Source organism: Symphalangus syndactylus, chromosome 11 (assembly GCF_028878055.3).
Source record: "Symphalangus syndactylus isolate Jambi chromosome 11, NHGRI_mSymSyn1-v2.1_pri, whole genome shotgun sequence".
Taxonomy (NCBI): domain Eukaryota; kingdom Metazoa; phylum Chordata; class Mammalia; order Primates; family Hylobatidae; genus Symphalangus; species Symphalangus syndactylus.
The window spans coordinates 20,363,476-20,385,924 of NC_072433.2; the positions used below are offsets into that span (position 1 = coordinate 20,363,476).

The 22,449-nt window shown below is 38.6% G+C and overlaps 1 protein-coding gene across 10 annotated transcripts in view; it reads right to left on the reverse strand.

The window, feature by feature from the left end:
* The window catches only part of HYDIN (HYDIN axonemal central pair apparatus protein), a 491,920-nt gene that overhangs the window by 230,674 nt on the left and 238,797 nt on the right, over positions 1–22,449 (reverse strand). For all 10 annotated transcript variants that reach the window (XM_055298612.2, XM_063611543.1, XM_055298611.2 and 7 more), the window contains 3 exons: positions 21,177–21,312; positions 18,637–18,801; positions 17,038–17,190 (listed from right to left, as the gene is read on the reverse strand). In XM_055298612.2, the coding sequence (XP_055154587.2) occupies positions 17,038–17,190; positions 18,637–18,801; positions 21,177–21,312 (454 nt within the window). The remainder of the gene's footprint in view (positions 1–17,037; positions 17,191–18,636; positions 18,802–21,176; positions 21,313–22,449) is intronic.

The following is a 22,449-nucleotide window of genomic DNA, read 5'->3' on the forward strand; positions in this document are numbered from 1 at the left end:
GTGGAGACTGACATGATTTGAATTGAGGGTCTGTTCTAGTTTATCCTTGTTCCTAGTGTGCATCCTTTCAGAATCCCAACCAAAAGTCCGGACATTTTACCAGAGCCCATCCTCTTCTAATTTTTATCTCTCTAGCCTGACCTCATGCCAATTTTTATCTCCCTGGACATGTAGGTCTTTAGAAAGCGACTTTTAACTTTTCAGTGTCTTCTGGAGCCATATAGGAAAACCAGTCCTAAATGCTGGGCATACATCTCTTGGTTTTCTTTTCCTTTTGTGTTGTCACTAGCTTTGTTGCTCCCCGGTTCTCAAACTCATGATTTTCTCATTTTGTCCAGCGTTTCTCCTTGTTCTTAGAGGGAAATAGTTTGGAATGATAGATTAAATAGAAGGGCCTTGAACCCTGATGTGCTATGAGTCCCTTTTGGTCAAGCAATTGTTCTGCTACTTGATTTCTCTATTTGTTGAAAAAGAAGTCTGAAAAAATTATGAGGTTAACTGACTTTATTAGCGAGGCAAGTATATCTAATTCACATTGCTTTCAAGTAATATGTACCAATGATCTTTTAGGTTACTAGCTTAGCATCTTTGAACAAAGACTATCATCTTTTGAGAGTCATCACCTTCTCAAAACTCAATGAAAGGTGTCAGATCAAATGCAAGGCATGATGGTTAAAATAAAAGGAAAGATGGTTAAATAAAAGGAAATAGGACAGCTCCTGAGCACACAGGCATGATTTACACAGTGCTAGGAAGCATCTTTACAAATAAGTAAGCTACAAGAAGACAGAAAATCAGAAAGTTAATGAACCTAAATTTTCTAAATAGTAAATTATTTCTTAATAAACCCATTTTCTTTGTTATGGAAGGACACACGTGCATTCATCAATACAGATATTTTATATTTTATAAGATGGCTTCACTGTCAAAAATTAAGGGAAACAAGTCAAGAGTATGGAAAAGACAGTATTAGAGCTTCCATTTCACAGACATCTGTACTACGTGGATCAGTTTGTTCTAAACCTTAAGGCCTCTCTGAGTGCCTCTTATTTCTTTTTCTTTTACTTATCTGAGAAAAATAAAAGACCTTCAAATGTAGTGTCACAAAAAGTTACGTCTTTTCACAAGCTATTTCACTTGGCTCTTTTTGTCTGTCAACATTAATAATCAAGCTACCATTTGTTGAATGCTTATTTTTTTCAACAGGTACTTTTTACATATATTTGCATATTTAATCTTCTAAATGCCATTATTAGTACCATTTAAAGAGAAGGAACCAAAGGCTCAGAAAGGTTAAACAACTTGCCTAGAATTAATGAATGCAGAACCAGGATAATTTCAGATCTGTCTGAAAACAACATCCTCACTTTTGATGGTACAGTATACTATCTCAGTACTCATACACTGAATAACTGCTTGTTGAATGACTACCATATGTAAGGCAACTGTGCATGGCACATGATCATGTCTGCCCTCATATAATGTTCTCCTTCCCTCCCAGATGCATCCCAATTCAATGTCCTAACACCCCAGAGGGAGATTTTTTCCTTCCAAAGCACGAAGCTTATTGTTGCATGCAATTTCATTGCAACTGACATTAAAAGAAGACATACTCCAGGTGCCATCCTACACAGAGTTCTATTTTGTCACATACACTTCTTCAGTCTCTGTCCTTTTGCTTGTGACAGGGAAGAGAAAATGAAACAGAGGGAGAATATAATTTTATCCTTGATAAACATCATATAATCTAGATGGATGTGTGTAGGGGATTTGATATCATTAATAAACCTCTATACTATACTAATGTATTTCTTCTTGTTTTTGTTCATTACATAAAAACACTTATTTGATTTTGTACTGGCATAATGTTGAATATGACTGTATACTATCAGTGCACAAAACAGGAAGAGTAAATGCTTCAGTTGATAACGACCATGACAGCCATCTCTTAAAAGTGACATAAATTCGGTTGACGATGATGCTGGTTATGGGGAAGAAACATAAATTTTTATGGGGAAGAGAAGGTGGGATTTAAATAAAACTCACAATAGATCCATAAAAGGAAGTTTTACCTTAATTTCCTTTTGTAATGATAGGTGCTAGCTGTATAATTTAGTTAGAAAAAGTATTTTTAAAAAACTAATTAAGAGCTGAGACGGACAAAATGAAGATAGACAGGCTTGCAAGGAATGCAGGAGACCAAGGTATTTTCCTTTTGTCTTCTGGACAGCCCTTAGTGACAAGGAAACCGAACTCCCTCCTTTAATTTTGGCTTCATATTATTCTCAGACGAATCATATTCAATTAGCAGAGCTTTCATTTTAAATTCAAGGAAGGTGCTGACCCATCATGTTAAGTAACATTCCATCAATAGCTTTCCTTCTCTCAGTGTGGTTTATAATCAATATAAACTGCTGGAATCTATCTTTTGGGTTTTACATTTAGCTTTGGCAAAATGAAAAAGGTCTCAGGTGGGGTTGGGGGTGGGGGCGAGGGGCTCACAGCTCTCTGTTAAGCAAAACCTTTGCTTCTGGAAGTCTCTTAATACTATTACTACTTTTATCACTGTTATCCTCTTTGGCACTAAACGGGTCACTTCAGATGGCTCAGGAAGAACCCAATCCATTTTGGAATGACCATGACTTTTATGTGGCAAAAGAATAGATGCCCACCAAGATAAACTAGAATTTTCTTCTCTTCTTATTCCCTTATTCCTGTCAGTTTCTTTTTTAAATGATGTATTTTTCATTTTTATTTGACATGTAATAATTGTGCATATTTATGGAGTGCAGAGTGATACTTTGATACATGTATACAATGTGTAATGATCAAATCAGGGTAATTAGCATATCCAGCTCCTCAACCATTTATCATTCTTTGTGTTGAGAACATTCATGTTCTAGCTATTTGAAAACATACAATACAATATTGTTAACCAGTCACCCCACAGTGCTACAGAACACTAGAACTTATTCCTCTTATCTAGTTGTAATTTTGTATCTGTTAACCAACCTCTCCTTTCTCCACCTCCCCTCTACCCTTCATCCTCTGTGGCCACAATTTTACTCTCTACTTCTATGATCTCAATTTTCTTTTAGCTCCCACATATGAGTGAGAACATGTGGTATTTATCTTTCTGTGCCTGGCTTATTTCACTTAATGTAATATCCTCCAGGCTCATCTATGCTGCCAGAAATAACAGGATCTCATTTTTTTTAATGTCTGAATAGTATTATACTGTATATATATATATATATTATATATATTATATATAATATATATTATATATATAATATATATTATATATTATAATATATATTATATATTATATATATAATATATATTATATATATTATATATAAAATATATATTATATATAAAATATATATTATATATATAAAATATATGTAATATATATAAAATATATAATATATATATAAAATATATATAATATATATAATATATATTATATATAAAATATATATTATATATAAAATATATATATTATATATAAAATATATATTATATATATATTATACATATAAAATATGTATAATATATATAATATATATAAAATATGTATAATATATATATAAAATATATATAATATATAAAATATATATTATATATAAAATATATATTATATATATAAAATATATATAATATATATTTTATATATAATATAGGTTAGTTCCACATCTTGGCTTTTGTGAGTAGTGCTGCAGTAAGCATGTAGGTGCAGCCATCTCTACAATACTGATCTCCTTCCCCGTGGATAAGTACCCAGTAGCGGGATTGCCAGATCATAGGATAGTTCTATTTTTAGTTTTTTGAGCAGTCTCCATATTATTTTCAACAGTAGCTGTACTAATTTATATTCCTACTAACAGTGGATAAAAGCTCACTTTTCTCAGCATTATTGCCAGTATTTGCTATTTTTTGTCCTTTTAATAACAGACATCCTAACTGGGGTGAGATGATATCTCACTGTTTTGATATGCACGTGAGTTTCTTTTATAGATTTTTCACTATTAAGGCAAAGATAGAAAATGTAGGAACAGAAAACCAAATACCACATGTAAGTGGGAGCTAAACATTGAGTACACATGGACACAAAGAAGGGAACAAAAGATTCTGGAACCTACTTGAAGTGGAGGGTGGAAGGAGAGAGAAGGTCACAAAACTATCTATTGGGTATTATTTTATTACCTGGGTGACAAAATAATCTGTATACCAAACCCCCGTGACACATAATTTTCCTGCGTAACAAACCTACACACGCACCCCTGAATCTAAAGTAAAAGTTAAAAAAAGAACTCTGCTCTCTTATGCCAACTGAAAACACATTTTGCCCTCCTTTTATAAGTGTTCATGTGATAATACCCAAAACACTAAAAAGTAGTTAAGACGGCTGACTATAAATCAACGAATTGAAGCTTTAAAACATGTCCCTTACATAGAAAAAGGGGCGCAATTTTGAAAAAAATGAAGAACTAAGTATAGCTTTACTCCAAACCAAGATAAACATCATGTGGGCCACAAGTAGAACAGAAACAATAAAGAGGCCTGAACTTACACACCTACTAGGCTCTAGGTTCTGAAACCAGTAGAGGCAGATTGAGAGAGAAAAACAGGAATCAAAATGATTCTGCAGGAAGCAAGGAATGAGGCCTAATGTCCCCTGCTAAGACAGCCTCCCAGCATTTGAAAGAAGGCTGAACAAAGTTGTGATGTTCCTGAAGCTATACCCTATACACAGACTGTGCCAGTGGTGGTGGACGTGGTGGTGTTAAAGTAGAGACTGCTATGTAGACAAACCTGAGGCCAAGCCACTGGCCACTGCAGTGACTGAATCTGTGATTTTTCCAACATCCCCATGGGAGAAGCCCAAATTTAATTCTGGATTAGTGGTCACTGTCTAGGCTGAAGACAAATGTAAAAATGCTAGAAAAGAAGGTGTGAGCACTGAGAAGGAGAGAGAAACATCCCCCATATCAGACTGATTTATAATTTAAAATTCCAAATGCTCAGAAGAACAGCTGCAAACAATCAGGTAATGAATTCATTCTGGAACAATCAATAGTGCAAACTGAAATTGATTAGAAAATGCACCCGAAATTTTTAAAGAGATACAGAATAGGATAATATACATAAAACAAAGATTGTGAAACCATAACAGTGAGATAAGACTCAAGAATAAGTGGCTATAACCAATTATAAATATTGGAATTGAAAAATATAGTCATTAAAATTAAACTGTAAATGTAAATAGACGGAATAAACTTTAGACTTGCCAAAATTAGACAAAATTTGTAAATTGAAACATACTGAAGGGGCAACAGAGAGAGATGAAGAGGTGAAAAATATATATGAGAAGTAAAATAAAAATAGACATGTAGGATAGTACAAGTATATTTTATATATATATATATATATATATATACAATATATAGTATACACACACTGGTTGGGGAGTGTGTGTGTGTGTGTGTGTTTTCTTAATGAAGGTAACAGAAAGAATGTCAGAGAAGAAATATTTGAAAAGGTAATGTCTGAGACATTCCAGAATTTAAGGCTCAAATCCTCTGATACATTAAAGAGAAAATTTAAGAATATCAAGGATAAAAACACAGTCTTAAGAGCAACTAGTGAGAAAAGACAAGTTGCTTATAAAGGAACAATAATCAGACTAACAGCAAAATTTTTATCACCAACAATTAATGCCAGAGGTCAATCTTCAAAGAGTAGAAAGAAAAGAGAAAAACCATCAAATAGAATCATATGCTCAGCTAAACTAAGCATCATAAACTATGGATCTCTAGCATTAGAAAGACATAATTTAGTAAAAAGAAACATAACCACAAAAAAGCAGAGAAATACAAGAAATAAAAGAAGAAAAATACCAGCCAACTATTTTGGTAACTAGTGAGTGATACAGAATAGACTGATAGCCCAAAAATTCCTCTGTGCTCTGCCTATTCATCCATCCCTCCCACTAATCCCTGGCAACCACTGATCTTTTTACTGTCTCCATAGTTTTGCCTTTTCCAGAATGTCATATAATTGGAATCACACATATGTAGCCTTTTCAGGTTGGCTTCTTTCAGTTAGTAATATGCATTTAAGTTTCCTCTATGTTTTTAGCATTTCAAATCATAAGACAATATTTGGAATAATTTTATACCAATACATTTGCAAACTTTGATAAAATTTAAAAATTCTAGAAAAAATTAAATCTGAATAGTCATTATAGAAAACGATTCATTAGTTACAATTTCCATACATTTCCATGCATCTCCTAACATCCATAGACACACCAGGATCCTGAGACTAAATGGTTTTATCATTAAGCAATAGATCCTAGTTTATATAACAATTATATAAGATCTTTTCCAAGGATTAAAAAAAGAGGTAAGGATAACTCACATTCTAAGAATGTGGTATTCTTGATATCAAAACCAGAGAAATGCAACATAAAAAAATGTAAAACAACAAATGCAAAAATATAATATGATAGCAATAATATCAATAGCATAGCATACTCAAATGATAGTATATTATAATTGGTTGGATTCATCCTAGGAATGTAAAAGTGATTCACAACCACAGAATCTGTTAATTTAATTTGTTATATTAACAGATAAGAAAAAATCACATAATCATCTGAATAGATACAGGAAATGCATTAAATTTCAGCATGTGTTAATGATAACAAATAAGAAAGGATTAGAACTTTCTTAATGTGACATAGGCGTTTACCAAAAATCTATAAGAGATGTTATGCTTAAAATGAAACATTTGTCCTGAATGGTATTGCCTAGGTTTTCCTGTAGGATTTTAATGGTTTTAGGTCTAACATGTAAGTCTTTAATCCATCTTGAATTAATTTTTGTATAAGGTGTAAGGAAGGGATCCAGTTGCAGCTTTCTACATATGGCTAGCCAGTTTTCCCAGCACCATTTATTAAATAGGGAATCCTTTCCCCATTTCTTGTTTTTGTCAGGTTTGTCAAAGATCAGATAGTTGTAGCTATGCGGCATCATTTCTGAGGGCTCTGTTCTGTTCCATTGATCTATGTCTCTGTTGTGGTACCAGTACCATGCTGTTTTGGTTACTGTAGCCTTGTAGTATAGTTTAAAGTCAGGTAGCGTGATGCCTCCAGCTTTGTTCTTTTGGCTTAGGATTGACTTGGCGTGGGCAAGGACTTCATGTCTAAAACACCAAAAGCAATGGCAACAAAAGCCAAAATCGACAAATGGGATCTCATTAAACTAAAGAGCTTCTGCACAGCAAAAGAAACTATCATCAGAGTGAACAGGCAACCTACACAATGGGAGAAAATTTTTGCAACCTACTCATCTGACAAAGGGCTAATATCCAGAATCTACAATGAACTCAAACAAATTTACAAGAAAAAAACAAACAACCCCATCAAAAAGTGGGCAGAGGACATGAACAGACACTTCTCAAAAGAAGACATTTATGCAGCCAAAAAACACATGAAGAAATGCTCCTCATCACTGGCCATCAGAGAAGTGCAAATCAAAACCACAGTGAGATACCATCTCACACCAGTTAGAATGGCCATCATTAAAAAATCAGGAAACAACAGGTGCTGGAGAGGATGTGGAGAAATAGGAACACTTTTACACTGTTGGTGGGACTGTAAACTAGTTCAACCATTGTGGAAGTCAGTGTGGCGATTCCTCAGGGATCTAGAACTAGAAATACCATTTGACCCAGCCATCCCATTACTGGGTATATACCCAAAGGACTATAAATCATGCTGCTATAAAGACACATGCACATGTATGTTTATTGCGGCACTATTCACAATAGCCAAGACTTGGAACCAACCCAAATGTCCAACAACGATAGACTGGATTAAGAAAATGTGGCACATATACACCATGGAATACTATACAGCCATAAAAAATGATGAGTTCGTGTCCTTTGTAGGGACATGGATGAAACTGGAAAACATCATTCTCAGTAAACTATCGCAAGGACAAAAAACCAAACACCGCATGTTCTCACTCATAGGTGGGAATTGAACAATGAGAACTCATGGACACAGGAAGGGGAACATCACGCTCTGGGGACTGTTGTGGGGTGGGGGGAGGGGGGAGGGACAGCATTAGGAGATACACCTAATGCTAAATGACGAGTTAATGGGTGCAGGAAATCAACATGGCACATGGATACATATGTAACAAACCTGCACATTGTGCACATGTACCCTAAAACCCTAAAGTATAATAAAAAAAAAAAAAAAAATGAAACATTTGGCCGGGCGCAGTGGCTCACGCCTGTAATCCCAGCACTTTGGGAGGCCGAGGCAGATGGATCACAAGGTCAGGAGATCGAGACCATCCTGGCTAACATGGTGAAACCCATCTCTACTAAAAATACAAAATATTAGCTGGGTGTGGTGGCAGGCGCCTGTAGTCCCAGCTACTCGGGAGGCTGAGGCAGGAGAATGGTATGAACCCCGGAGGTGGAGCTTGCAGTGAGCAGAGATCGTGCCACTGTACTCCAGCCTGGGCGACAGAGTGAGACTCTTGTCTCAAAAAAAAAAAAAAAAGAAACATTTGAGGCTTTTTCATTAATGTGGGGAATAAGACAGAGCATCTACTCTAACCGCTACTATTCAGCATTGCATTGAAAAGCCTATCTAATGCAATGAGTCAAGAAAAAGCAGCAAAGAATTAAGGATTGAAAAGGAAACTTGCAGATAAAAGTCTACAAACAGAACTAATCAAGAGATGTGTGGCAAGACTGAAAGCTGATACAAGAAAATTCAATAGTGCCCCTATAAATTATCATCTAGTTAGAAAATTCAATGCAAAAAGGTACCATTCACAAAAAGGAACTTAGGAGAGATGACAAAGGATGTGTAAGACCTTTATGAAGAAAATTATAAGCCTTAATTAAAGGACATAAAAGAAATCCTAGTAGATATTCATAGTGAAGCTCCAGTGTTTATTTTCTAGGTGTGCAAATTTGAGCTACTTATTTGTCATCCATGTGCCTCATTTTCCACATTGGTAAAATAGAGATAATAATAAAATCTCCCTAATCAAGTTGTTGAGGATCATGTAAAATAATATATACAAAAGGATTTAGAACAGTGCCTGATACATAACTAGTGTTATTGTTATCGTTAAGCTATAGCTTTTAAGACAGTAAGGGTAGTGACACGGAGATAGATAAATGGAATATAACAGAAAGCTCAGAACCGACCTAGGCACATATTAAGTCTGAAGTATAACAGAGGAAGCAATATCAATGCATGAAAAAAGGAAAGAGTATGCAAGAACTGGTGATAGGACGAATGGCTTTCCTCATGAAAAAACAGACTTTACTTGCATTAGATAAAAAAATCAACTTAGCTGGATTAAAGACATGAAAAATAGGAGTCTAAACCTATTCAAATAGAAGGACAGGGATGGATTTCCTAAACCATACGTAGAAAACAGATATGGCTGGCCGCAGTGGCTCACACATGTAATCCCAGCACTGGCTGAGGCGGGTGGATTGCTTGAACCCAAGAGTTTGAGACCAGCCTAGGCAACATGATCAAACCCCATCTCTACAAAAATTACAAAACTTAGCAGGGTGTGGTGGTGTGTGCCTGTAGTCCCAGCTACTTGGTGGCGGAGGTGGGAGGATGGTTTGAACCTGGGAGGTAGAATGCTGCAGTGAGCTATGATTGTGCCACTGCACTCCAGCCTGGGTGACAGAGTAAGAATCCGAAAAAAAAAAAAGTAAGAAAAGAAAGGAAAAAAGAAAGAAAGAGAAAGAAGGAAAGAAAGAAAACGGATACAGTGAAGAAAATGATTCATAAAATTGACATCAAAACTAAAAACATCTTTAAAAGATCCCAAACTTCATTACAAAGAAAGGGCTGGTATCCACAATATATAACATCTATAAATAAATAATCGATAATAGATAATTGACAGAAGAGGACACCCGAATGAAAATTCTCAATCTCAATAGTAATAAGGGATATACAAATTAAAACTACAATAAGATATCATTTCATGTTCAGACTGGCAAGAACTTGAGTTGGACCATACTAAGTTTTAGCCACTATGTAAATAGATATCTCAAACACTCCTGGAAGGGCACATTGATATAATCACTTTGGAGAGTAATTTGGCAACATCTAATGAGGTTGAAAATGTACCTATCTGAAGAGTCAACAAATTCCACTCCTAGATATACTCCCTATTTGTACATACCCAAAAACTCTTGCCTATGTACACAAGGAGACAAGTATTCTGTCCACTGCAGCATTGTTATAATACCCCAACTGTCAACAAGTAAGGCAAAGAAATAAACATAATAAATGGTAAATGGAGTATGCACAGCAATTAAAATGAAATAACTAGATTTATAGGCATTAACATGGATAGATGCTGGAAACATAATTTTGAGCCTGAAAAATAAGTTGCAGAATGTCACATACAGTGATATGATTTATATATATTTTAGAAGCAACAAAATGCCACAATATAGTATTTATGAATGCATATAATATATATTATGTAATAAAATATAAAAACATGGCTTGGACACACATCAAATTCATGATACGGTTGCCTCTGGGCAGAGAGAAAGGACACAGGACTGGCAAGGAGAATCTATGGAACTCCATAGACATTAACATTAATACTTGATTTCTTTAAGTAAAGGATCTGAGGTAAATAAATGTGGGGAAAGATTTACGTGTTAATTTTTGTATCAAGTATATCTCTTGATTTTTTTTCTGTATTAAAATACGTTTCATATACATAGTGTCTGACCTCCAGAATTAAATACTTCTGTGGTAGAACAGACAGAAAATAGACTAAAATGTAGAGAAGCTGAGTGATGGCTGACTTTTATCATGCAACCTTGGCCCGTTCTCTTAACCAAGAGAATCTCGGTTATCTGATCTGCTGAATGAGGACATTGCAAACCTTAAGGGGAGTGGGTATGTGTTGAGAACACAGCACGTGCTAGGCATGGATCATGTTAATACAAGAGTTGCACTGTGAGCTAAAAACTAAACAGCATATTGTAAATTCATCTTAGGAAACAAAGCTACTATTTTGTAAAACCCATCAGAAACAAAAAGAATATAAAGAGGCTTAACAACTGTAGTTGCTGTCTGATTCATGTACCTTTGTTTCCTTTTTCCTTATGCCTTTTTCCTCATCATTTCCCTCCACAGATGTAACAATTTAGAGGACAGAGCTAATCTACTCATTGAAGCCTGAGAAACAGCCCATTCTATCTCTTCTTCACACACATCGTGGGGTGGAATAGCTTAATGATGTCATCTGTCTAAAGGCCCTGGAGTCATATTGTTTGTCTATTAGAAATGTCTCTAGCATGGAATCTTCTAATACAGTCAATTCCCCAAGGAGAAGACAGAGTTCCAGATCTACAGTGAGCCCTGGTATGCAGGGGTGATGCAGTGTACAAGGCATACCTGCAGTTTTCTATGGACGAGTTGCTGTAAGAAGTTTAAAATGAGCTCTCTGGTAATAGCCACAATTTTCACTCTCTCCGAAAATGGGCAGAATCTGGCACTGACAATCTTCCTTGATGTTAAATGCCTGCCAGCCAATTTCTTTCTGAGTTTGTCTATTTCTTTTGTTAAAGTAGGGGACACGACTTTGAATTTTAAACTTCTACTAGCTATAGTAGTGAAGAATTTTTACAGACATTTACATACATCACTAAATGCTCTATGTTATACTACAAAGGATAAAAAAGAAAGTGAGAAAGTAAATTATGTGCCTTTATTTCAGATATACAATTGAAGGAATTTTGGTTGGCTGAAAAATGGCATTGTGGAGATAATTTATATAGGTACATTTCAACACCACTCTGCATAAAATGAAGTGTATCCAGTCATTTTCTCTACTTCAGAAATATGCCTTAATTTCTTCTCCTGCCCTTTTAACAAATCCTACTCCTCTAGGTGTGTCTACCTTAAAGGGTCATTTATGAACATGAAACCATGCTCCTTTCACCATTTCCAAGTCCATTTTCTTTTTATTTTGTTTTATTTATTATACTTTAAGTTTTAGTGTACATGTGCACAATGTGTAGGTTTGTTACATATGTATACATGTGCCATGTTGGTGTGCTGCACCCATTAACTCGTCATTTAGCATTAGGTATATCTCTTAATGCTATCCCTCCCCTCTGCCCCCATCCCACAACAGTCCCCAGAGTGTGATGTTCCCCTTCCTGTGTCCACGTGTTCTCATTGTTCAATTCTCACCTATGAGTGAGAACATGCGGTGTTTGGTTTTTTGTGCTTGCCATAGTTTACTGAGAATGATGATTTCCAGTTTCATCCATGTCCCTACAAAGGACATGAACTCAACATTTTTTATGGCTGCATAGTATTCCACGGTGTATATGTGCCACATTTTCTTAATCCAGTCTATCGTTGTTGGACATTTGGGTTGGTTCCAAGTCTTGGCTATTGTGAATAGTGCCGCAACAAACATACATGTGCAGGTCTTTGTAGCAGCATGATTTATAGTCCTTTGGGCATATACCCAGTAATGGGATGGCTGGGTCAAATGGTATTTCTAGTTCTAGATCCCTGAGGAATCGCCACACTGTCCAAGTCCATTTTCATAATCACTGCTGGGGTAAAGTTAGGCGGTTCATTAGCACAGAGGAAAAGAGAAGGAATTGGAAGTCAGACCACTGGGGCCAGAACCAGGCCTGCCACTTACAAGTTGTGGCAATTAACTTAACCTATTTCTACCTAGTTAAAATGGGAATAATAACCGTATTTTCTCACAGAATTGTAGTAAATGAAATACTGTATATAAAGTGGCAAATAGAATGAAACAGATGTTAGTCAGAATTAACTTAGTGTCACCATATTGCCATCATTATAATTGTTAAGCCAGCTGCTAGGTGCTGGAAAGTCAGTGCAGAGACTACTGTCGTTTAAAGGAGACAGACATATCAACAAATACATACAGAAAGGGGGCCCCTACTTAAATGAGGAAATAACCCAGTGGCTGAGGGTCTGAAAGAGATTTGAAAGCCTAATAATTCTCCCTTGCTGCCATATCACTGTGTATGGCTGTGGCAAGTGACAAAGAAAAATAAATGTTTTAAAAGAACCATGCTTGGATGAGGCATCTGAATTCCTCTTTCCTGGATCTAGGAATTCTAAGTATCTCATTACAATGGCCTTTCTCTGCAGATCCGGAGGCAGAAGGCCACTACAAAGATGTCTTGGTGCCATCTGCGTCCCAAGGTGTCACTGACATCTGGACCCAAGGTTTGAGCTAAAGGTAGCCAAGGCTGAATTAGAGCCAAGAGCAATAAGAAAATGATTCCAGATGCTTCCAAACAAGTGCCGAGCAAGGCATTTCCTCTGCCTAGCAAGAGGCGCCCATTAAAAGGAGGTGCTGAGGTCCCTGGGCCCTGCGTATATCCTCACCCTTATTTCTGCTGCTCACAGGGAGGGGAAAGTCTCTCTTCCTGATAGAGCTCCCTACATACAAGCAGAGCCTGCATGCTCCTGCCAACAGGGCCTTTCCATTCTCCGTTCCCACATTCTGAGATTTTTTTTTTTTTTCTACTCCTCCAAACCAGAGGTGCCTTATTTGATTGTTCCAAAGAAGTCAGCCTGCTGGGAACTGTTGGTGGAGGCTGATATTCCAGGCACAGGCATTCCAAAGCAAAGGAGAGCCTACTGCTCCAGGTCACAGAACATTCTTCCTTGTACTAATCAACTTTTTTCACACTCAAAATAAATTAAGTTTTAATGGAATATAAAAAATATAATCTTCACTGTTTCTTCCTTCCATACTATATGAAGAGGTCCCAAGTGTTTTTAAAAATCATTTTTTTTGTATAGTATTTGTTTCTGAGAAATTCCAAATTGCTCTAAGTGTCATTTATCTTCCAATATCAGTGTGGAGGTAGGCTTCCGGCTTCCCATCTCCTGACCCTCTGGCTGACAACAAACAGATGTTTCTTGTGAAGGGTGAATCTAATCGCAGTGGTGCTGTGTTGTGTGGCCGCATATGAAGCTGAGTGTGACAAGTGGCTGACAGCGAGCACCACATCTGGAAAGGGCTGACATTCACCCACGGCCAAAACAGGAGACAGAATGGCCCCTCCTGTCACAGCATCCAACAGGAAAAGAGAAGAACTTCCAGCACCTGAATTTGTAATAGGCTTGGGGAATAAACTATTAATTGAAGCTCTCGCCTAATGCTTAGTAATTCCTGTAAGAATGCGTTTGAAGGTTTAGTACTGTACATCAAGTTGAAATTTTTCAGTTTCCTTCCACTGTAGTTAATTTCAAATTAGCATAGTTCAATTTTTATAACGTTAATACATACCATATTTACTAGGACATCCAACAAAAATCTCAGCTGAAATAAGAGTTTAATTTTCCCCTATGAGAACTACTTGAAGTTGAAACCACTTTTCTTCTTCTTTTTTTTTTTTTTGAGATGGAGTTTCACTCTGTCACCCAGGCTGGAGTGCAGTGGTGTGATCTCGGCTCACTGGACAGAGATTGACTCTTCCTCTCCCAGCATCAACTCGGTACCTAACCAGGAAGCAACACTTCCTAAGCAGTACCCTGTGCTTTCTACCAAACACATCAATGAACTAATTGGATAAAGACTAGTAAAAATGTCTTTTCTATAGGATTTTTCTTTAAACATTGTGAAACAATATTCTTTACATGAGATCCACACAGTGCTAGAGCACGATTGGAGTTGTGTGTAAACCTCTATTAAAAAGCCCAGTGACTGTATGTGAATGTGGCTGCCTTCATAACGAGTAAAGATAAATGATAATAAAAATAAATAATGATGATAAATGGCTGCTAACTGGGACCAATGTCTCTGGTGAGCTGTCACAAGTCAGCAGAAAATGCCATTCCTTAAATTTTATGAAATTAATAATACTTGATTATTCAGAAATATCTGACAAATGCTGAAACTAAACGTTAGTTCTCATCCAAATGCAATAATTTGACTATAGGCAGAGGGCTATACAATGAAACATTTTATATTTAAATTTAGAAAATTATTTCTAAAATCAAGAATACTTTCAATTATTGAATTAGAAATTCCTAAACTCTACAAAACCCCCACCATTTCATATCTGTTCTTGTGCAAAAAAAAAATAAAAAAATAAAAATTAGCTTATAGAAGACTAGCAGGTCTAAATGTCATTATGAAATACAGTTGACCCTTGAACAACCTGAGTTTGAACTGCATCGGTCCACTTTTATGTGGATTTTCTTCCACCTCTGCCACCCAGGGGACAGTAAGACCAACCCCTTCTCTCCCTCCTCCTCCTCAGCCTACTTAATGTGAAGATGATGAGGATGAAATCTTTAAGATGATCTACCTGCACTTAACGACTAAGTATGTTTTTGCTTCCTTATGATTTTCTTAATAACATTTCTTTTCTCTAGCTTACTTTATTGTAAGAATAAAGTATGTGATACATATAACATAGAAAATATGTGTTAATCGACTGTTATTGGAAAGGCTTCCGGTCAACAGTAGGCTGTTAGCAGATATGTTTTTGAGAGGTCAAAAGCTGTATGTTTCTTTTGCTGTGCTGAAGCTCTTTAGCTTAATTAGGACTCATTTGTCAATTTTTGTTTTTGTTGTAATTGCTTTTAGAATCTTTGTCATAAAATCTTTGCCAGGGCCCATGTGCAGAATGGTATTTTCTACGTTATCTTCCAGGATTTTTATAGTTTTAGGTTTTACATGTAAGTCTTTCATCCATCTTGAGTTTATTTTTGCATATGGTGTGAGGAATGGGTCTAGTTTCAATCTCCTGCATATGACTAGCCAGTTATCCAAATGCCATTTATTGAATAGAGAATCTTTTCCCCATTGCTTTTGTCAACTTTGTTGAAGATAAGATGGTTGTAAGCTGCGTGGCATTATTTCTGGGCTCTCTATTCCGTTGCATTGGTCTATGTGTCCGGAATGAAATCACGTCCTTTGCAGCAACATGGTTGGAGCTAGAGGCCATTATCCTAAGCAAATTAACGCAGGAACAGAAAACCAAATTTCACACAAAGAAGAGAACAAGAGACACTGGGGCCTACTTGAGGGTGAAGGGTGGGAGGAAGAGAGAATATAAAAACTACCTATTGGATACTATGCTTATTACCTGGGTGATAAAATAATCTGTACACCAAACCTGTGACATACAATTTACCTGTGTAACAAACCTGCACATGTACCCCCTGAAACTAAATAAAAGTTTAAAAAAAAGTTATATGTGAATTTTCAACTGCATGGGGGTTTGGTGTCCCTAATCCTCACATTGTTCAAGGGTCAACTGTACATAGAAATGAGACAAATCCATTTCTAAAACCATTTTACATCTATTTTGTACCTGTCTTTGCTGTTTACTTTAATTCCTGTTTTTGGTGAATACTCTCCTGTATTTCATACATCCTTACAAACTACCTTAAAATATTGCTAGAAGGAAGAGAGAACAAAAATAGAATAAACACACCAACACACGTATAGCCAAAAGGACTCAAATTAAAGGGAGCACTTCTAGTTAAACAGACATCTAAAAAGTGTTTTTTTGAGGGCTGGGGCTGGGCTTAGGTACAGTTCAGTAGGGGAGCTTGTTGACCTCTGAAGCGTCTTCCTGAACTGGGATTCTATTGACTGTACTTGCCTGTTTACCAAAAGACATGCACATTGTGTTTCTTAATCAACAAAAGTATTGTAATAGGCGTCCCTTAAGCTAAAGCGTCCCTTAATCAACAAAATTATTAATTGATGCATACATTATTATGTCAATTTATTATAATAAAGAAGAATTGGGGATGGGAATGATGTGGTTTAATACAACAACATAACCATGCAAATCTCTGCTTCTGGTGATCATTTTCAAAGACACGTTGCATGTCTTTGGGGCCATTGCCTATAAGGCAACTTGTAAGGCAATATAGGGCCGTCGCCTATAAGCCAAAGCTGTATTTCGTCATGTCCCATGACTTACCATGTGTGCCCGGAAAAATGCGGGAATGAAGGACGGGTTGCATAGGTTGAGAATCCTGGAAGAGTCTTTTAGGACGCAGATATTCCCAAAGTCCACTTGATCGGGATGGACGTAGATAACTGGGCCTTCTCCAGTGCTCTTTAAGTGACATACCTGAGTTCCGCCAGAGAGAAAGAACACAGGAACAGCTGGAAATGGCTAGCCACTTTTAGCCATTCCTTCAATAAAAAGCAAGGGCAAAAGAGGATGCTTATGAGAACTGGCATCCCTTCCCACTGGTGTGCTGTGGTCTCAGGAACACAGCGAGGGCCATGCTGGTCAGACCTGTGAATCCAGCCTGGATTTCCTCCCCAGAAAGGATGAGCAGCTTCCCCAGGTCAGCCCAGAGCCATGCACTGGGGGGAAACCAGAATCTGGGTCCCCTCCACCCCACACAGCACTCCAGCCTCAATAACACTTAGTACGGGCTTAAGGGTCAGCACTTCAAAGTCAGATGTGGCTGGGTTTGAGTTCCAGTTCTGTTGCTTTACAAGTGGTGTGGCAGGGCAGGGTCACTGCACATAGTTGTGAGGGTTGGAGATTGAAATCCACTTTGCTCTGCTCTCTTCTTCCTGTGCCCTGAGCCAGGCACTGTGTCTGCCTGAGGAAGGTGGCCCTTTTCTTTCACAAAGTTTTGGCTGCTCAGCAAGCTACCCTCTCATGGGCTGCATCTGTGCAGGGGGGCAGGGGAGGGGCACAGTGAGCCTCGTGGGGGACCTGAACTGGTGGCATGTTTTGGGGTTGGCCTACCTTGGTGATGCTGCTTTATAAGTTAAATGGCTTATCTACAGCATCTTATATGGAGGAGATAAAAGCAAAATCCTAGTGTTTTACGCTCTCTAAGCAATCAGAGTCACGTCAAAGAAACGTAAGGTGACATCACTAGTTCCCAAGTAAATCACATGTCTAGGAATACAGAGCCTGTTGGGCAACCTCCTGTAGGATTCATTGTTTATCCTTCAACTCAGCCTAAGCAGTGGAGAGCTTTCCATGAATCCCTCTTCCTCTTGGAGAGAGACTATTTCTCTTAACAGCTTGAGTAGGCTAATACGAGCCATGAGTCAAGTCAATATACAAGAAAAGCTCAGCTGAGCAGTGAAGGAAACTGATCTCCCAGCCCACAGGTGACAAACCAGTGATACGCAAAGCCAGCTTTGCACTTGCTGGCTCCCATACAGATGTGCTGGCTTCCTCCCCTCAGAGATTCTGATTTAAAAGGATTGGAGAGGGGACAGGCATGTGTGAGAGTGTGTGTGTGTGCACACGTGTGTGTGTGTGTGTGTCAGAGAGAGAGAGAGAGAGAGAGAGAAACTCCTGGTATCCTGTTAGGTTTAAGGATGATTGCTATAAAACACCGCTTCTGTTAGATGTAGCCATAAACAGATTCCGTAAAGCCACATAGCACTGGTATTTTACCATTGCAGAGTAAAAACATAAAACCCTACAACTCCAAGCAACTGGGGTGTAGGTGAATACGGTGTGGGCCTCAAATAAGAAAGCTCAAAATGTCTGAGAAGAAGCACAGCAATTTCAATTGCAGTTCTGAAAATGGACTCTCACCAAAGGGGGGTCCTGGCTCCCAAAGATTGAGATGTAAACCGTGGATCTGTGTTCTCCAGTGACCTGGGTCTCCAGGACCAGTGGTATGTGGATGGTGCTGCTTGGGGGGATGACTCCGCTAGGGGTGGGGCTGGACAACAGCACAGCAGGCACCTCCTCACACACCTGGGGGAGAGAAAACCAGAGGGGTAAGGACAGCACCGCATGGAACAAATAGCGTATTTGCTTATTTTGAAGTGTTTTCCTGAGTCCGTAGAGGTGTTTTAGAAATGTCTTATTATTCAAGAAGGTAAATGGGGATGAGCACCCCAATTCGGCCAAAAGGAAGTTTGGTTAAGTGGGATGTGCGTGAGGCCCAAAATTCAAAGTGCCCTACACAGCAAGATGCAGAATTATCCACAACACAAATAAGTTCAGGGCAACAGCTTTCCATTTTCCTTAGGAAAAGGAAAAGGTCCACTTTCCACTTGCCAAGTTTCTTAACCTGGCCCTCTGCACCCTCATGCATCATCCCCACTCCCTCGCCCTTTGTGCTGCATCAATAGAGGCTGCTGGTGTTTCCTGAATCCAAGATGCTGCTTCTCACCTCCAATCCTTTGCACTTGTGGTGACTCCCCCTAGAATGCCCATTCCCGTCAACCCGTCTGGCATACTCATCCTAAATTCTCCCTCCATTCCTCAAGGGCTCTAGGGTGGGAACCTTTCCTCTGTCCCCAGGGAGCATCCTGTGCAGTCCTTTTCCACAGCATGCACTGGACAGCACCATGCCACCTGCATGTCCCGCTGACAACTTCTTAGCACACAGCTGGGCCTCTCCTCTCTACATGCCCACTTTCTGACCCAAAGCGTATGCTCAGTTTTTAAAGTGAGGAATGAATGAATGAATGAACAAGTGTCCAGTGTTGACCAATTTGTGTTTCTCAGAACCCTGTTCTGCAGCATATTACCAGCTTTTATGAATCAAGAATGCAAATAAAATTTTTAAAATGCCACTGTATAACTCTGGGAACCATTTCTCAGAGCCTCTGCTGCTGGGGAGGAAGACAGAGCATGCAGGTGTCACCTGCCTGGGGTACGCCACAGTCTCTCTGCATCTGGTCTGGCCTAACATGGCCCAGTCTAACTCCTCCCTGTGCTGCAGTGCTCTGCTGAGCCTTATGACAGCCTGAGGTCAGACTGATCTCTTTACCTAGGTTTTGATATTTTGTTTATTATGGATTTTTTTGAATTAATTTTGATTTCTTACAATATGGCATGGAAATACTAAGTATCTTGACTGAGTGTTTGGCTTCCCCTTAAATTTTGTGCCCAAGGCAAGTGCTGCATCCTATGCCCAGCCCTGCTGTGCAGAAACAACTTCCCCTGACCCCAGATGCATGCTCCACTCTGAGTTCTTGAAATGATCACGCACTGTGCAGGGCTGGCCTGGCCTGCTGTGGAGCATCTGAGTGTTAGACCTTGTCTCCCGTCACCCCAACCCTTGGCTTCTGGTTCTGTGTCAGAGAAACCCATAGAACCATTCTATTTCTCTCTTACATAACAGCCCCGTGACTTGTGAAAGGTAGCTGTGTTATCCTAGCTAATTCTATTCCGTTTCAGATTAAACACACATATGATTGGATTTGCAGATGCCATGGATTGCCATTTTGGTTACTGTGAATATGATGCTTTTTTTTCTTCAAGTTGCCATTAGAAAAATACAATGACAACATCCGAAGAGAAAATTCTGGCTGTGTTCTGACCAGCAGCTATCTCCTTCCTTTACCTAAAGGTGGTAATTCTCTGCTGCAGCCTAAACTTGCCTTGGTTCTGTGGCCTCCATATTGCTGTTTTAAGTCCCATTGACCTTGTAGCCAAATAAACCCCCATATGACATTTTTGCATACATTTTAGTTAGAATATTGTACTTCTATAACTGAGTTTTATACCCAAATGCATCCTTGGTAAACTGCATCTCAGTAGTAACCTTCCATTACTCTAATCTGTACAGATTTTTAAAAAATTGTTTATCCATCTGTGTTTAACTCCTTAGTCTCCCACCTAGCTGGGTGTAGTGGCATATGGACAGACACATTTCATAAAACATGAAGAGATAATTCCTCCTTTCTTATTCCTGTATTGTCTCTAGCTTTCTGGTCCAACAAATCTACTTATAAATATTGCATTACTTACTGATGCCATTCAAATCACAGCCATGGACATAATGAAAACTCCTAGCTCATTTCCCATGCATGGTTAGTTCACAGGCAATTATTTGCAGGTGCAATTCTGCATGTTGGCTTAATTGACACTTTCCCTTCTTTATCAAGGGTAATTTCTCTGGGAAATTAACAACGGTTTACACGTGCAGCTGTTCAGGCATGCAGCTAGCATTTCAACTATGACTTTGCAACCCCATCCTTAGACTATCTAAGGGTTAAAAATCAGCATTACTTAAGGTCATGTGTTCAGGAATGTGGCACTTCAGAGGGATTTCTCTTTCTCATCAAGGGAACCCAATGGAAGAAGAATTAATACTGAAGAAGGAGAAAGGAACTCACCTGAGGCTGGACCTCATAGACTCCCGGGAGGTCATCTTGATTGGCAAGCTGGAGTGTTTTCTCATACGGGTACTTCAAGAAGCAGTGCCCAAAGTCCACCTCTGCATTGACCAGGTGGAGGGCAGGTACAACACACCTGCTCAGAGGAGACCATCACACAAATCAAAACAGAGAGCTTGTTTACATACAGAAAACTCAGAGCCCCAAGCGAGATACATTTGTCAGTGTCACATAGTAGTTTTTCTCTAATAACCACATAAGTCACTTTCAAAACTTCTCTCCTCCTCTATTCCCTGTCTCTTGGCCCCCAGTCACCACTTTTTAATCAAAAAAGGACTAGAAGCAGAACTCCTTGAACAGCTGTCTGGTGGGTAATGACTCACATTTCCATTGTTTTATATATTTGGCCTTCTTTGGGCAAGGGGTCCCCATAGCGCAAGATCCTTAGGGTAGTGAATCTGATTCCATGCCAAACAGGGCCAATGCCACCAGCATGTGGTTCTAACTAGCTGTGACACTTTGGACCAGTCAGAAAGCCCCCCAAGGACTAGCGACAGCTCACATCATCTAAATAACAATAATAATGCTAATTCCTATGCAGAACAGCTGTCTTGGATGCAGAGGCTCAGGTGGCTGCTTGGTCCAGAATTGGCACTGTGACGGGGTTGTCACTGCGCCGACATGGGGGCGGTGAGGTGGCGGGAGAGGGAGGGAGGGTTGTATGCAGGAAAGAGAGGAGTTGAAGCCCTGTGTTTGCCATTGGTCTATTATTAGGTGACTTGGATTTCATTTGCTGTCTGTGACTCTCAATGTCTATCCTACCCTTTGTCGTTGTTTCAGTATAGTGCAATGGTGAAGCGTACCGGCTTTTGAATATGCAGAGCCAGCTTCAAAGACTGACCTTACTAAGTACAACCTGTGTAACCTTGGGCAAGCTACTTTCTGTCTCAGAGTCCCATTTCTCCCATAGGTAAAATGAGGATAATTCTAGGGATTGATATTGGCGTTATAAACTCTTCTTAGGGTGCTGGAAGGGCATAGCTCAGCACCAGGTAAGTGCCCAGTAAGAGGGAGTGACCCTGTGGCAGAATCATGGCAAGCTGTCACTGCTGGCTCTCTGGAGAGAGTTACTTGAGGCTACAGTTCTAAAAGCAATTCTTCTGTTAAGAGTCAGTGAGTAGTTTCTACAGATTACACCAAAAATAAGGACACGAAAGAGCCTTCCTTTAACCCCAAAGTTTGTGATTTTGCATGAGTGTTCATTTTTAGCTGG